This window comes from Salmo trutta, chromosome 22, assembly GCF_901001165.1.
Source record: "Salmo trutta chromosome 22, fSalTru1.1, whole genome shotgun sequence".
NCBI classification, from domain to species: domain Eukaryota; kingdom Metazoa; phylum Chordata; class Actinopteri; order Salmoniformes; family Salmonidae; genus Salmo; species Salmo trutta.
Window position 1 is genome coordinate 51,977,552 of NC_042978.1, and position 16,931 is coordinate 51,994,482.

Below are 16,931 nucleotides of genomic sequence, written 5' to 3' on the forward strand. Positions count from 1 at the left end.
GTGTGCAAAGCTCTTAGAGAATTACCCAGAAAGACTCACAGCTGTAGTCGCTGCCAAAGGTAATTCTAACATGTATTGACTCAGAGGTGTGAATATGTATTTGAGATATTTCTGTATTTCATTTTCAATAAATTTGAGAAAAATTCTAAAAACATGTTTTCAATTTGTCATTATGGGGTATTATGTGTAGATGGGTAAAAACCAATGAATAACTGTTTTATTCCAGCTGTAACAACATGTGGAATAAGGCAAGGGGAATGAATTCCTCCTCTAGCCACTGTACCTCTTATACTTATGTCCCTTATTCCCCTTTCAATGCTACGGATTTATCAACAGAATAACTGTTACAGTACAGGTCAATATTTTGTTTTAGGGAGTCATTAAGCCCACAAAATGTTATTCCAAAATAACCACTAAGTAGGCTACCTCTTATTCATACTTCCCTTTTTCTATGCAATGGATTTTAAAATATGTACAGGAATATTCTACTTTTTACAGTGATGAGATATTCAATTTAATTTAAGATATTCAACAAGACCTCAGGTGAGATGTGAAACATGATAGACAGTTAATCAATATGATGTTATACTTTGTCACTTTCCTGTTTACATATTTACATTTAAATGCATTTTATCATTCATACAACGAGAGTTGTTTGGTTTTCTGATGAAACAGCTGACAGTATTTGTTGTTGTGTTCCCTATAAAAGGATGTTAAAGCAGGAACTCTCGGTAACGGTGATTATGGGTAAAGGCTTCAGCATGTTTCAGTTCGGCCGAACTCGCCCAGAACCGAACGCTCCATACTCCCTTAAAAGACCTTTGCTTGAAAAACAAGAAGAAAAAAAATGGTTTACTGTAGTACTGTTTGTCCATTTTGAGACACCGTAGCCATTATACAAGGATTTCTGTTGTTGTAGTGGGGATAGTAACATTAGTACTCAAAAAAATAATAATACTTTATTAAGGAAACTGTTTTTAATTTGTACGTTAATAAGCTAACATAAAACATTATTGAGGTGTCTGTAATATAATAAATGAACATTAAGGTGTCTGTAATATAATAAATGTGTCAAAAACTAATGTAGACATTAATAAATGCATTTCTATGGCTGCTGCAGTGGCTTCGATAAAGCCTCCTGTCAATCATCCAGGGTGTAGACACACGTCATTGGTGTAGACCTGTAGTGTTTCTAACTCACTAACCCAAGTTCGAACATCTTCCTGTAGCGGCCGTACGCAGCGGCACTGATGATCACCTTGACGACAGCGGAACCTTCATCAGGGTTAACGTCCACTTCCTGAACCGTTGCCTCCTTGTACAGCCAGCTGGAAACACACGAAGAAGAAGTTCATCATAATAATAACTTTATATTTATATAGCGCTTTTCAATACAAAATAACAAAGTGATTCACATCATAAAATAAAAGTACTAACAAAGAATACAGACAGGAGGAAGGAGAATGAAACAGATAGTTAATTAAAATCAGACGGTAAAAATCAGACTTTAAAATCTTCTTTATAGAAGTGTGTCTTCAGCTGGGATTTAAAAAGAGGCACTGAATCTGCAAGCCTAATCTGCTCTGGCAGACTATTCCAAAGTCTAGGGGCCCTTATGGAAGATGCCTGGCCTTTAGTTTTCAACCTAGACTCCATACAGGAAGTGCTCTGTCTGACAATTTGTTGTCCTTCTGTTGCATCTCTATCGAAAATACAGCATCTCTGCTGTAACGTGACATTTTCTAAGGCTTCCATTGGCTCTCAGAAGGCGCCAGAAAGTGGAAGCAAGCGTCCCACCTAGTCCAGGGAAGTTAATACAGTGTATCTGTAGACACGCCTCCATTAATACAGTGTATCTGTAGACACACCTCCATTAATATCTGTAGACACACCTCCATTAATACAGTGTATCTGTAGACACGCCTCTATTAATACAGTGTATCTGTAGACACGCCTCCATTAATACAGTGTATCTGTAGACACGCCTCCATTAATACAGTGTATCTGTAGACACACCTCCTACAGATACACTGTATTAATGGAGGCGTGTCTACAGATACACTATATTAATGGAGGCGTGTCTACAGATACACTGTATTAATGAAGGTGTGGTGGAGGCGTGTCTACAGATACACTGTATTAATGGAGGCGTGTCTACAGATACACTGTATTAATCCGTTTGGAGAAGGGGATTGTAAATATAAATGACACTTGTTTTAGATATATTTGACCTTACAATAGTTGGAGACGAATCTGAAACCAGTCATACAGTGCATTTGGAATGTATTCAGACCCCTTGACATTTTCCACATTTTGTTACATTACAGCCTTATTCTAAAATTAATTAAATCGTTTTTTCCCGCTCATCAATTGACACACAATACCCCATAATGACATCACAATACCCCATAATGACATCACAATACCCTATAATGACAAAGCAAAAACTGGTTATTAGAATTTTTTCCAAATGTAATAAAATTATATAAACTTAAATATCACATTTACATAAGTATTCAGACCCTTTACTCAGTACTTTGTTGAAGCACCTTTGGAAGAGATTACAGCCTCAAGTCTTCTTGGGTATGACGCTACAAGCTTGGCACACCTGTATTTGGGGAGTTTCTCCCATTCTTCTCAGCAGATCCTCTCAAGCTGTGTCAGCTGTGCACAGCTATTTTCAGGTCTCTCCAGAGATGTTAGATAGGGTTGGTACCAGATTTCCTCCAGACGTGACACTTGGCATTCAGGCCAAAGAGTTCAATCTTGGTTTCATCAGACCAGAGAATCTTGTTTCTCATGGCCTGAGAGTCTTTAGGTGCCTTTTGGTAAACTCCAAGGGGGCTGTCATGTGCCTTTTACTGAGGAGTGGCTTCAGTCTGGCCACTCTACCATAAAGGCCTAATTGGTGGAGTGCTGCAGAGATGGTTGTCCTTCTGGAAGGTTCTCCCATCTCCACAGAGGAATTCTGGAGCTCTGTCAGAGTGGCCACTGGGTTCTCGGTCACCTCCCTGACCAAGGCCCTTCTCCCCCTGATTGCTCAGTTTGGCCGGGCGGCCAGCTCTAGGAAGAGTCTTGGTGGTTCCAAACTTCTTCCATTTAAGAATGATGGAGGCCACTGTGTTGTTGGGGTCCTTCAATGCTACAGAAATGTTTTGGTACCCTTCCCCAGATCTGTGCCTCGACACAATCCTGTCTCAGAGCTCTACAGACAATTCCTTCGACTTATGTATACTTATGTAAATAAGGTATTTCTGTTTTGAATACATTTGCAAAAAAATAATCTAAAAACCTGTTTTCACTTTATCATTATGGGGTACTGTGTGTAGATTGCTGAGAATTTTACTTAAAAAAAAAAAAAATACAATAAGGCTGTAACGTAACAATGTGGAAAAAGTCAAGGGGTCTGAATACTTTCCAAAGGCACTGTGCTAACTGTATATACTGAAGAAGATGCAGAAGTATTATTATTATCGTGTTAATGCCATATGAATAAGGTTGTTCAGAGTGACTGCTACTATATTCCTGTCATTACTGTAGCAGTCTCTCACAGTATGTGGTTTGATTCCATTACCTTTAACCTTACCTTTACCCTTACCTTTAACCTTACCTTTACCCTTACCCTTACCTTTGACCTTACCTTTAACCATACCTTACCTTTACCCTTACCTTTGACCTTACCTTTGACCTTACCTTTAACCTTACCTTTGACCTTACCTTTAACCTTACCTTTAACCTTACCTTTGACCTTACCTTTGACCTTACCTTTACCCTTACCTTTAACCTTACCTTTGACCTTACCTTTGACCTTACCTTTGACCTTACCTTTGACCTTACCTTAACTGGGAGCTGCTGAGGTCGACAGGGAGAGTCAGGACCTGTTTCCCTGTAGATTTCACTATAGCTTCTTCTACCACTATCTTCAGCTCCTCCAGACCCTGTCCTCTCAGAGCAGAGATAGGCAGGCTGTTGGGCTCAGAGGGCTCATAGCTGAGGACGACAACATACCCATGTAATGAATGATAACAACTTATATATATGGATAAACAGCATAGTCACATATACATCTGGCAGACTTCAGTTCCTCCCCTCAACAGCCTTCAGTTCCTCCCCTCAACAGCCTTTAGTTCCTCCCCTCAACAGCCTTTAGTTCCTCCCCTCAACAGCCTTTAGTTCCTCCCCTCAACAGCCTTTAGTTCCTCCCCTCAACAGCCTTTAGTTCCTCCCCTCAACAGCCTTTAGTTCCTCCCCTCAACAGCCTTTAGTTCCTCCCCTCAACAGCCTTTAGTTCCTCCCCTCAACAGCCTTCAGTTCCTCCCCTCAACAGCCTTCAGTTCCTCCCCTTAACAGACTTCAGTTCCTCCCCTCAACAGACTTCAGTTCCTCCCCTCAACAGCCTTCAGTTCCTCCCCTCAACAGACTTCAGTTCCTCAAAAAGTCCCCACTAGAATAGTAAACGAACAAATATTTGACCAACTGGGGACATTTTGTTGGTCCCCACAAGTTCAAATGCTATATCTAGGGGGTTAGGAGATAGGAGCTAGGGTTAGGAGCTAGGGTTGGGTTTAGGGTTAGGAGCTAGGGTTAGGAGCTAGGGTTGGGGTTAGGGTTAGGAGCTAGGTTTAGGAGCTAGGTTTAGGAGCTAGGGTTAGGAGCTAGGGTTAGGAGCTAGGGTTAGGAGCTAGGGTGAGGAGCTAGGGTTAGGGGCTAGGGTTAGTTTTAGGGTTAGGAGCTAGGGTTAGGAGCTAGGGTTAGTTTTAGGGTTAGGAGCTAGGGTTAGGAGCTAGGGTTAGTTTTAGGGTTAGGAGCTAGGGTTAGGAGCTAGGGTTAGGGGTTAGGGTTAGGAGCTAGGGTTAGTTTTAGGGTTAGGAGCTAGGGTTAGGAGCTAGGGTTAGGAGCCAGGGTTAGTTTTAGGGTTAGGAGCTAGGGTTAGGAGCTAGGGTTAGGAGCCAGGGTTAGGAGCTAGGGTTAGGAGCTAGGGTTAGGAGCTAGGGTTAGGAGCTAGGGTTAGGAGCCAGGGTTATGTTTAGGGTACGGGTTAGGATACGGGTTATGTTTAGGGAAAATAGGATTTTGAATGGGACTGAATTGTGTGTCTCCCACAAGGTTAGCTGTACAAGACTGTGTGTGAATGTTAATCTCCTCACCTGTCCACCAGATCTATCTTATTATGGACTTCTACGATGGAGCTCAGCAGTCTGTCTGGGATCTGAAGGTTCCTCAGGACATTCAACACATTCTCCTTCTGGTTCACAGTCTCTGGGTGGCTGATGTCTCTCACATGGACAATCAGGTCCTGGGGACAGAACAAGGAGAAAGAACACTATCTATACAGCAGTATGTGGACACCCCTTCAAATTAGTGGATTCAGCTATTTCAGCCACACCTGTTACTGACTGGTGTGTAAAATCGAGCACACAGCCATGCGATCTCCATAGACAAACATTGACAGTAGAACGGCCCCTTACTGAAGAGCTCAGTGACTTTCAACATGGCATTGTCACAGGATGCCACCTTTCCAACAAGTCAGTTTGTCAAATTTATGGCCTACTAGAGCTGCCCCGGTTAACTTTAAGGGCTGTTATTGTGAAGTGGAAACGGACAGGAGCAACAACGGCTCAGCCGCGAAGTGGTAGGCCACACAAGCTCACAGAACAGGACTTACGAATCGTCTGTCCTCGGTTGCAACACTCACTACCGGGTTCCAAACTGCCTCTGGAAGCAACGTCAGCACATGAACTGTTTGTCTGGAGCTTCATGAAATGGGTTTCCATGGCCGAGCAGCCGTTCACAAGCCTAAGATCACCATGCGCAATGCCAAGCGTCGGCTGGAGTGGTGTAAAGCTCGCCGCCATTGGACTCCGGAGCAGTGGAAACGCGTTCTCTGGAGTGATGAATCACGCTTCACCATCTAGCAGTCCGACGGACAAATCTGGGTTTGGCGGATGCCAGGAGAACGCTACCTGCCCCAATGCAATAGTGCCAACTGTAAAGTTTGGTGGAGGAGGAATAATGGTCTGGGGCTGTTTTTCATGGTTCGGTGTTAGGCCCCTTAGTTCCAGTGAAGGGAAAATGTAACGCTATCGAACACCTTTGGAATGAATTGGAAACATTTTGAAAATGATTGTAACATACAGAGTGAATGACGTCCTCCAGCGTAGCGGAGAAGGAGTCTATGAGCTGGTGGGGAAGCTGAGACAGGAAGCCGATGGTATCCACATAAAGCACAGTCATGTGACTAGGCAGCGTGCCGGCGTGCACCGTGACGTCCAGCGTGGCGAACAGCTGATCTCTAGGCTGCAGGGCGGCGTCGCCAGTCAATGCCTTGATCAGAGTCGTCTTACCTGGTGGAGAGAAACGAGTTGAACAGCAATGAACAGGCACAAGAGACAATATTTTAATTAGATATTAAATAAGTGCTTCTGGAGGTGTAAATAAGTGGGTAAATGCTGATCGCCGTTCGGTGAATGAAGCAATTTATATCACATTTAGCAACAACTGGTGGGTAAAGACAAAATAAAAGACGGATCATAGTAAATGGCCGGAACCGGAGCAAATGGAATGGCATCAAACACCTGGAAACAGACTATGGGAGGAGCACAGTACTACATAGAGACATGACTACATGGAACTCTATTCCACATCAGGTAACTGATGCAGCAGGAGAATCAGATTTAAATAACAGGTAAAAATACACCTTATGGAACAGCGGGGACTGTGAAGAGACACACACACACGCACGCAAACACACACACACACACGCACACATGTTGTATTGTAGATATGTGGTAGTGGAATAGTGGTCTGAGGTAACACACTAAATGTATTGTGAAATCTGTTGTGAAATGTATTATAATGTTTTTAAAATTGTATATAACTTCCTTAATGTTGCTGGACCCCAGGAAGAGTAGCTGCTGCCTTGGCAGGAAATAATAGGGATCCATAATAAACCCCAGGAAGAGTAGCTGCTGCCTTGGCAGGAAGTAATGGGGATCCATAATAAACCCCAGGAAGAGTAGCTGCTGCCTTGGCAGGAACTAATGGGGATCCATAATAAACCCCAGGAAGAGTAGCTGCTGCCTTGGTAGGAACTAATGGGGATCCATAATAAACACCAGGAAGAGTAGCTGCTGCCTTGGCAGGAACTAATGGGGATCCATAATAAACCCCAGGAAGAGTAGCTGCTGCCTTGGCAGGAACTAATGGGGATCCATAATAAACTCCAGGAAGAGTAGCTGCTGCCTTGGCAGGAACTAATGGGGATCCATAATAAACCCCCAGGAAGAGTAGCTGCTGCCTTGGCAGGAACTAATGGGGATCCATAATAAATGTTTGATACCATTCCATTGATTCCGCTCCAGCCATTACAACAAGCCTGTTCTCCCTAATGAAGGTGCCACTAACCTCTTGTGCCCATAACCCCCCGTCTCTCACCACAGTTGGTATAGCCCATAACCCCCCGTCTCTCACCACAGTTGGTATAGCCCATAACCCCCTGTCTCTCACCAGTTGGTATAGCCCATAACCCCCTCTCTCACCACAGTTGGTATAGCCCATAACCCCCCGTCTCTCACCACAGTTGGTATAGCCCATAATCCCGTCTCTCACCACAGTTGGTATAGCCCATAACCCCCTGTCTCTCACCAGTTGGTATAGCCCATAACCCCCTCTCTCACCACAGTTGGTATAGCCCATAACCCCCCGTCTCTCACCACAGTTGGTATAGCCCATAATCCCGTCTCTCACCACAGTTGGTATAGCCCATAACCCCCTGTCTCTCACCAGTTGGTATAGCCCATAACCCCCTGTCTCTCACCACAGTTGGTATAGCCCATAACCCCCTGTCTCTCACCACAGTTGGTATAGCCCATAACCCCCCGTCTCTCACCACAGTTGGTATAGCCCATAACCCCCCGTCTCTCACCACAGTTGGTATAGCCCATAACCCCCCGTCTCTCACCACAGTTGGTATAGCCCATAACCCCCCGTCTCTCACCACAGTTGGTATAGCCCATAACCCCCTGTCTCTCACCAGAGTTGGTATAGCCCATAACCCCCTGTCTCTCACCACAGTTGGTATAGCCCATAACACCCCCGTCTCTCACCACAGTTGGTATAGCCCATAACCCCCCGTCTCTCACCACAGTTGGTATAGCCCATAACCCCCTGTCTCTCACCAGAGTTGGTATAGCCCATAACCCCCTGTCTCTCACCACAGTTGGTATAGCCCATAACACCCCCGTCTCTCACCACAGTTGGTATAGCCCATAACCCCCTGTCTCTCACCACAGTTGGTATAGCCCATAACCCCGTCTCTCACCAGTTGGTATAGCCCATAACCCCCTGTCTCTCACCACAGTTGGTATAGCCCATAACCCCCTGTCTCTCACCACAGTTGGTATAGCCCATAACCCCCCGTCTCCCACCAGTTCGTATAGCCCATAACCCCCTGTCTCTCACCACAGTTGGTATAGCCCATAACCCCGTCTCTCACCAGTTGGTATAGCCCATAATCCCCTGTCTCTCACCACAGTTGGTATAGCCCATAACCCAGTCTCTCACCACAGTTGGTATAGCCCATAACCCCCTGTCTCTCACCACAGTTGGTATAACCCATAACCCCCCGTCTCTCACCAGTTGGTATAACCCATAACCCCCCGTCTCTCACCACAGTTGGTATAGCCCATAACCCCCCGTCTCTCACCACAGTTGGTATAGCCCATAACCCCCGGTCTCTCACCACAGTTGGTATAGCCCATAACCCCCTGTCTCTCACCACAGTTGGTATAGCCCATAAACCCCTGTCTCTCACCACAGTTGGTATAGCCCATAACCCCCTGTCTCTCACCACAGTTGGTATAGCCCATAACCCCCCGTCTCTCACCACAGTTGGTATAGCCCATAACCCCCCGTCTCTCACCACAGTTGGTACAGCCCATAACCCCCTGTCTCTCACCACAGTTGGTATAGCCCATAACCCCCTCTCTCACCACAGTTGGTATAGCCCATAACAGAGACGATGGGGAAGTCTCTGTGTTTGCGTTGGGAGCGGAGTAGGTGTCTCTTCCTCCTCAGATGTTCCAGAGCAGAACAGATCTTCAGCTTTCTCTCCTGCAACACTCTCTGCTGTACCTCCATCAGCGTCTCACCTAGAGACAGGGAGGGAGGGGTTAGTCACCTAGACAACAGGGAGGGAGGGGTTAGTCACCTACACAACAGGGAGGGAGGGGTTAGTCACCTAGACAACAGGGAGGGAGGGGTTAGTCACCTAGACAACATGGAGGGAGGGGTTAGTCACCTAGACAACAGGGAGGGAGGAGTTAGTCACCTATACAACAGGGAGGGAGGGGTTAGTCACCTAGACAACAGGGAGGGAGGGGTTAGTCACCTAGACAACAGGGAGGGGGGGTTAGTCACCTAGACAACAGGGAGGGAGGGGTTAGTCACCTAGACAACAGGGAGGGAGGGGTTAGTCACCTAGACAACAGGGAGGGAGGGGTTAGTCACCTAGACAACAGGGAGGGGGGGGTTAGTCACCTAGACAACAGGGGGGAGGGGTTAGTCACCTAGACAACAGGGAGGGAGGGGTTAGTCACCTAGACAGGGAGGGAGGGGTTAGTCACCTAGACAACAGGGGGGAGGGGTTAGTCACCTAGACAACAGGGAGGGAGGAGTTAGTCACCTAGACAACAAGGAGGGAGGGGTTAGTCACCTAGACAACAGGGACCTGGAACACCCATATTACTGTAGGCTTACCTGAACCCATAATTCACCTGGAACACCCATATTACTGTAGGCTCACCTGAACCCATAATGCACCTGGAGCACCCATATTACTGTAGGCTCACCTGAACCCATAATGCTGTTGGCTTACCTGAACCCATAATTCACCTGGAACACCCATATTACTGTTGGCTCACCTGAACCCATAATTCACCTGGAACACTTATATTACTGTAGGCTTACCTGAACCCATAATGCACCTGGAACACCTATACTACTGTAGGCTCACCTGAACCCATAATGCACCTGGAACACCTATATTACTGTAGGCTTACCTGAACCCATAATGCACCTGGAACACCCATATTACTGTAGGCTCACCTGAACCCATAATGCACCTGGAGCACCCATATTACTGTAGGCTTACCTGAACCGATAATGCACCTGGAACACCCATATTACTGTAGGCTCACCTGAACCCATAATGCACCTGGAGCACCCATATTACTGTAGGCTCACCTGAACCCATAATGCACCTGGAACACCCATATTACTGTAGGCTTACTTGAACCCATAATGCACCTGGAACACCCATATTACTGTAGGCTTACCTGAACCCATAATGCACCTGGAGCACCCATATTACTGTAGGCTTACCTGAACCCATAATGCACCTGGAGCACCCATATTACTGTAGGCTCACCTGAACCCATAATGCACCTGGAACACCGATATTACTGTAGGCTTACCTGAACCCATAATATACCTGAAACACCCATATCACTGTAGGCTTACCTGAACCCATAATGCACCTGGAGCCTCCACCCTGCTGGTCCAAGTTGGCCACTTCGTTTCTCAAACGGGATCTGTCAGAAGAACACATTGTGTACATATTGGAGAACATAATGTTCTATAGTATTTCTATAGTATTTCTATAGTATTTCAGTGTTCAAAACAGTAAAGAACCCGTTTCAATGGAGGTGCATTAAATTACAGTAGTTGGTGTTGTGGATCATATACTGGAAAAATCTACTTTACCACAGATTATCCATTATATTGACCAGATACTCTTAACAGCCGCTTTAACAATGGAGGCAGTCGGGAGGAGAAAGATCAGGCCAAACCAGGTTACGCGTGTGAACAGGCACAACAGGCTTCACTAGTTACCACAGATACAGAGTCCAAATTCACATTAATTAACATTTGCTTTTTGGGCTTAATTTAAGGTTAGGATTTGAGGTTGAGGTTAGGCATAAGGTTAGGGTTGAGGTTAGGTTAGGGTTGAGGTTAGGCATAAGGTTAGGGTTGAGGTTAGGTAAGGGTTGAGGTTAGGCATAAGGTTAGGGTTGAGGGGAGGGTTGAGGTTAGAGTTGAGGTTAGGGTTGAGGGGATGGTTGAGGTTGAGGTTAGAGTTGAGGTTAGGGTTGAGGTTAGGGTTGAGGTTAGGTAAGGGTTGAGGTTAGGCATAAGTTTAGGGTTGAGGTTAGGCATAAGGTTAGGGTTGAGGTTAGGTAAGGTTTGAGGTTAGGCATAAGGTTAGGGTTGAGGGGAGGGTTGAGGTTAGAGTTGAGGTTAGGGTTGAGGGGAGGGTTGAGGTTGAGGTTAGAGTTGAGGTTAGGGTTGAGGTTGGGGTTGAGGTTAGGTTTGAGGTTAGGGTTGAGGTTAGGTAAGGCATGAGGTTAGGCATAAGGTTAGGGTTGAGGTTGAGGTTAGGCATAAGGTTAGGGTTGAGGTTAGGGTTGAGGTTGAGATTAGGGTTGAGGTTAGGGTTGAGGTTAGAGTTGAGGTTAGGGTTGAGGTTAGGGTTGAGGTTAGAGTTGAGGTTAGAGTTGAGGTTAGAGTTAAAAATAACAGACGAATCTGATATGCACTTGCACTGGCAAAACTTTAAATAAATGGTAAAACCATGGTATAAAATACCTCAATTAATCAACCTAAAATTAGGATGGGCATAAACGTCCAGAGGTTGGAGTTCGGCACACCATCTCCAAGGGTTAGGGTTAGATGAGGGGATATAAGGGTTAGGGTTAGATAAGGGGGTATAAGGGTTAGATAAGGGGATATAAGGGTTAGGGTTAGATGAGGGGATATAAGGGTTAGATAAGGGGGTATAAGGGTTAGATGAGGGGGTATAAGGGTTAGATGAGGGGATATAAGGGTTAGATAAGGGGGTATAAGGGTTAGATGAGGGGGTATAAGGGTTAGATAAGGGGATATAAGGGTTAGATAAGGGGATATAAGGGTTAGATAAGGGGATATAAGGGTTAGATAAGGGGGTATAAGGGTTAGATAAGGGGATATAAGGGTTAGATAAGGGGGTATAAGGGTTAGATAAGGGGGTATAAGGGTTAGATAAGGGGGTATAAGGGTTAGATAAGGGGGTATAAGGGTTAGATAAGGGGGTATAAGGGTTAGATAAGGGGGTATAAGGGTTAGATGAGGGGATATAAGGGTTAGATGAGGGGGTATAAGGGTTAGATGAGGGGGTATAAGGGTTAGATGAGGGGATATAAGGGTTAGATAAGGGGGTATAAGGGTTAGATAAGGGGATATAAGGGTTAGATAAGGGGGTATAAGGGTTAGATAAGGGGATATAAGGGTTAGATAAGGGGGTATAAAGGGTTAGATAAGGGGGTATAAGGGTTAGATGAGGGGATATAAGGGTTAGATAAGGGGGTATAAGGGTTAGATAAGGGGATATAAGGGTTAGATAAGGGGGTATAAGGGTTAGATAAGGGGGTATAAGGGTTAGATAAGGGGGTATAAGGGTTAGATAAGGGGGTATAAGGGTTAGATGAGGGGATATAAGGGTTAGATAAGGGGGTATAAGGGTTAGATGAGGGGATATAAGGGTTAGATAAGGGGGTATAAGGGTTAGATAAGGGGATATAAGGGTTAGATAAGGGGGTATAAGGGTTAGATAAGGGGATATAAGGGTTAGATAAGGGGGTATAAGGGTTAGATAAGGGGATATAAGGGTTAGATAAGGGGGTATAAGGGTTAGGGTTAGATAAGGGGGTATAAGGGTTAGGGTTAGGGTTAGATAAGGGGGTATAAGGGTTAGATGAGGGGATATAAGGGTTAGATAAGGGAGTATAAGGGTTAGATAAGGGGGTATAAGGGTTAGATAAGGGGATATAAGGGTTAGATAAGGGGGTATAAGGGTTAGATAAGGGGGTATAAGGGTTAGATAAGGGGATATAAGGGTTAGGGTTAGATAAGGGGGTATAAAGGTTAGGGTTAGGGGTTAGGGTTAGATAAAGGGTTAGGGTTAAGGTTAGGGTTAGATAAAGGGATATAAGGGCTAGGGTAGGGGTTGGGTAAAAAGGTGTAGAGGTTGAGGTGAAAGTGGAAAATTAGGGTTGGGACCTGAGAACTGGGGGTTGCAGTTAGAGTTAAGATCAATCCAAGGATCAGGGTTAGATATAGGGTCTAGAGGTTAAGGTTAGGTATGAGGATCTAGGAATTAGGGTAGATAATTAGGATTTTACAAACTTAAAATTAGGGTTAGATATAAGGGTCTAGGATAGGGAATCAGGATCTCGAGAACTAGGAATTCCAAAGTAGGGGAACCACCCAACAAACACACAAGTAAAAAATACATATACAAAACAATAATAAGTGCTACTACACAAAGGCAAGACCACCATAGACGGATCAACGTCCCACACTGAGTGTAAAATAAGTGCTCCAAAAGTATGCGGAAAAAGTAAAATAAAACCACGCCACACTAAAAGATACAAAAAATGTATATAAATAAAATAATTGTCATCATAAGTGCTGAAGAAGCATATAAAAATATATATAAATTCATAAATAAACAATTAAAAAGAGACACATAACTAAGTATAAAAACAAGTGATTTCATAAATAAATAATTAAATAAATTGACAAACATACCCCACTAAATATGCAAAGTGCTTTCAACTCAAAATAAGTGCTATGGGGGTATACAAAAAAATAGGATAAAACCACGCCACACTAAACAAATAATAATAAAATAAATATAATAATATAAATAAAATAAGTGCCATGATATTAATGATAAGTGCTTGAAAATATATATAAAAATAAATTAATAAATTATTAAATTATTTATCAGGTAAATAAACCAGAATACATTTAATATTTTTCATTCAGGCCCTTAGGATCTATCGTTTGGAGGCGCCCAATCCAAATTCTTTCCATCCCCTGTCGTTGTTTCCTAGACCAGCCCCCATTTGTCTCCAGACCAAAGATACTCAAATTATCACCTGCATGTAGGCTAAAATGCAAATACAATACAGTGCTCTTATTACCTTTAGCCATATTGTATTGGTGTTGTTTTAGTCTAGCCTGTAGTGAATTCTTGGTTTCTCCTATATAAATCTTTTGGCACAATTTGCACTTAATTACATCTACCTTTTTGACTTTATACATTGTATTATTACATTAGTATGAATCCTTGGGTGATTAACTAGGTAAACTAGGTAAAATACTAGGACGTTACCTGAGCATTGGAATCTCAGCCAGGGAGACCTGTAGTTTGGCCTCCTTGGTTCTGGCATTACAGCGAAAGATATGGAGAACCACAGAGTATCTATCAAACACCTTCACCCGCCATGCCTCCTCAAACTCTTTCTGAAAGGAAAAAATACTATTATTAGAGTCAAGTTTATGCAGTGACAGGTCTACGGGACAATAAAGACTGAAATCTACACTATAGTGCATTGGTAAAGCTCTCGTCTCCCACTCTTTACCTCTGAGGCAGGGGACAGACGCTCCACGTTGACAAACACAGCAGTTATTCCCGGAGTTCCTCTGATTCTCTCTGAGAGAAGAATAAAAATAAATAAAAATAAATCACAATAGGATTCTGGACTCAATACAGTATTGCTAAATAGTGACTCACATTACATATCACCAAACATTGCCTGTCAAATTGTGTCAGGGGGAGAGAGAACAGACTTGATTAAACAGGGTTAGGGCGAGGGTTAGGGCGAGGATTAGGACGAGGGTTAGGACGAGGGTTTGGGCGAGGGTTAGGACGAGAGTTAGGGCGAGGGTCAGGGCGAGGGTCAGGACGAGGGTCAGGGCGAGGGTTAGGGCGAGGGTTAGGACGAGGGTTAGGACGAGGGTCAGGACGAGGGTTAGGACGAGGGTCAGGGCGAGGGTCAGGACGAGGGTTAGGGTGAGGGTTAGGGCGAGGGTTAGGACGAGGGTTAGGGCGAGGGTCAGGTCGAGGGTTAGGACGAGGGTTAGGACGAGGGTTAGGGCAAGGGTTAGGGCGAGGGTTAGGGCAAGGGTTAGGACGAGGGTTAGGACGAGGTTTAGGACGAGGGTAAGTTATGGGGTTAAAACAGGCGGGGTGAGACTTGCAGACCTGTGAGCGTCTGGAAGTTGCCTTTGCCAAAAATCATCTTCTTCTCTGGTGTCTTGGTGGAGAGGATGACCTTATCGATGACACTCCAGTTCTGTAGAGTGTTGACCAAACCCACTGCCTCCTCCATCATCAGATTAGCTGTGAAAGAGACACATGACATAATTAAAGAACTGCTTCGTCCCCAAATAGCATCCTACTCCCTGGATAGTGTTCTATTTTTGACTAAGGTCCATAGGAAGACCCTGGGGAACAAGGTGTCATTTGGAAAGCACTCATAATGACATGGGTGGGTATAATAATTTGTGTAACGCTCCAAAAACAGGAATCTGTTCCAAAAAACTTGTTAAATAACAAGGTTGTCAACAAACAACATATACAAAGTTGTATAACGGCAGAATAAGATACCGGGTAGAGAGTGGTCTATTTCATCAAGTTTTTCCCACTCACTACGTTTATTCCGGAAAATGTTTGTCCTCACTCTGGTAGCCGATGGACAAACGTTAAGAATAAGCTACGTGGTGAGTTGATGCCTATTCGTCAACTAGTTGAATTGATCATGCTACTTTTGTATGCGTTTGTTTGTTGGCAATCTTGTACTTTACGAAGTTTTTGGGACAGATTCCTGTTGGAACATTCCACAAATGACACCCACCCTGACTGCCTGATATGGTTTAATGGCCATCTCCTGAGTTTCCACTCACCTGTGGTCAGGTACTGCTTCCTGCTTCCCCATTTCACATCAGGATGGACGATGAAGATGCGGTGGTCTCCCTCTCCGACCATAGGCATCTGGTGCTGAAACAGCTCATCTATCTCACTGTCATCTATATAATAATCCTCCTCCTCATCCTCCTTGCCCAGGCTTTCCTGTCCTGGGGTATGATTGTCATCCCTAATTTTCTGCTTGTATGTTGACAGTGAAAAGCCTCTGTGTTGTAAAGGGATAGATGTCTGCCATGTCACTGTTGTAGCTCTGTGATGTTGAAGCCCATATTGTGAGATATGTTGATGTGATGATTGATTGACATGATGTGATCTCTTATAACATTTATACCTTGTTGGTAACTTAAGCCAGTTTTCTACGGAGTACAGCTGCTGATGCTTCAACCATGAATAGGTCCTTTTTGGGAATAAACGTGTAACTATATTGTTACCTAACATACAATACTTTATGGTTGACATGATAATGGTTAGCTAGTAGCCTAGCTATGTAGCGAACTAGCTAGCTACCGTTAGCCAGCTAACTTTGCCACTAACCTCGTCACTGGGAAACGAAAGAGACTAAAACAACGCATTATAACTACATTTCTAGGAAATGACCTACAAAACCTTTTCGCAATATTAAATCAGTGCTGAAAATAGACGCGACTTCTGGAAAAGGTCTAAAATAACGTGGCGGTGTTGTTTTGAAGCTGCACATGTCGACTAGACACTTCCGGTATGATGTTTTCTTTCTATTTCTGAAAGCAGACAGCATCTCCTGGTGGACATGGTGTGGCAGAGGAGACGCCCTGCCTCAGCCGACCTTATTACTACATTACATTACATTACATTACATTACCTTAAAACCAGGGTGTTAGCCATGCTATTAGCATCACACCGACACAGCTTCCGGGTATAATGGTAAAAAGCAGTCGTTCTAATATAAGAAGCTTCCATGATGATTTCATTCCTATGTAGGCCTCTCCAGATGGTCACATAACCCACCTTTCCATCCATAGATTTTATGTGAGTAAAGTCATCCTGTATTAAAGTAGTCTTGTATTAAAGTAGTCCTGTATTAAAGTAGTCCTGTATTAAACTAGTCCTGTATTAAACTAGTCCTGTATTACAGTAGTCCTGTATT

The 16,931-nt window shown here is 44.2% G+C and overlaps 1 protein-coding gene across 3 annotated transcripts; it reads right to left on the reverse strand.

Annotated features, from left to right (window-relative positions):
• Positions 1–457: 457 nt before the first annotated feature.
• On the reverse strand, positions 458–16,518 carry gtpbp6 (GTP binding protein 6 (putative)). 3 transcript variants are annotated; one of them, XM_029708368.1, is made up of 12 exons: positions 16,140–16,518; positions 15,787–16,013; positions 15,086–15,223; positions 14,463–14,533; positions 14,213–14,343; positions 10,519–10,589; positions 8,991–9,149; positions 6,136–6,344; positions 5,148–5,296; positions 3,838–3,990; positions 1,206–1,328; positions 458–824 (listed from the first exon to the last, which is right to left on the reverse strand). In XM_029708368.1, exons 1-12 carry the CDS (start codon positions 16,265–16,267, stop codon positions 767–769), a joined length of 1,617 nt encoding a protein of 538 aa, XP_029564228.1. In that variant the 5' UTR covers positions 16,268–16,518; the 3' UTR covers positions 458–766. The 3 variants fall into 3 exon arrangements, with proteins under 3 accessions (XP_029564228.1, XP_029564226.1, XP_029564227.1); XM_029708366.1 differs by having other exon boundaries at positions 15,787–16,518; XM_029708367.1 differs by lacking the exon at positions 458–824 and having other exon boundaries at positions 1,193–1,328; positions 15,787–16,518.
• Positions 16,519–16,931: the final 413 nt, after the last annotated feature.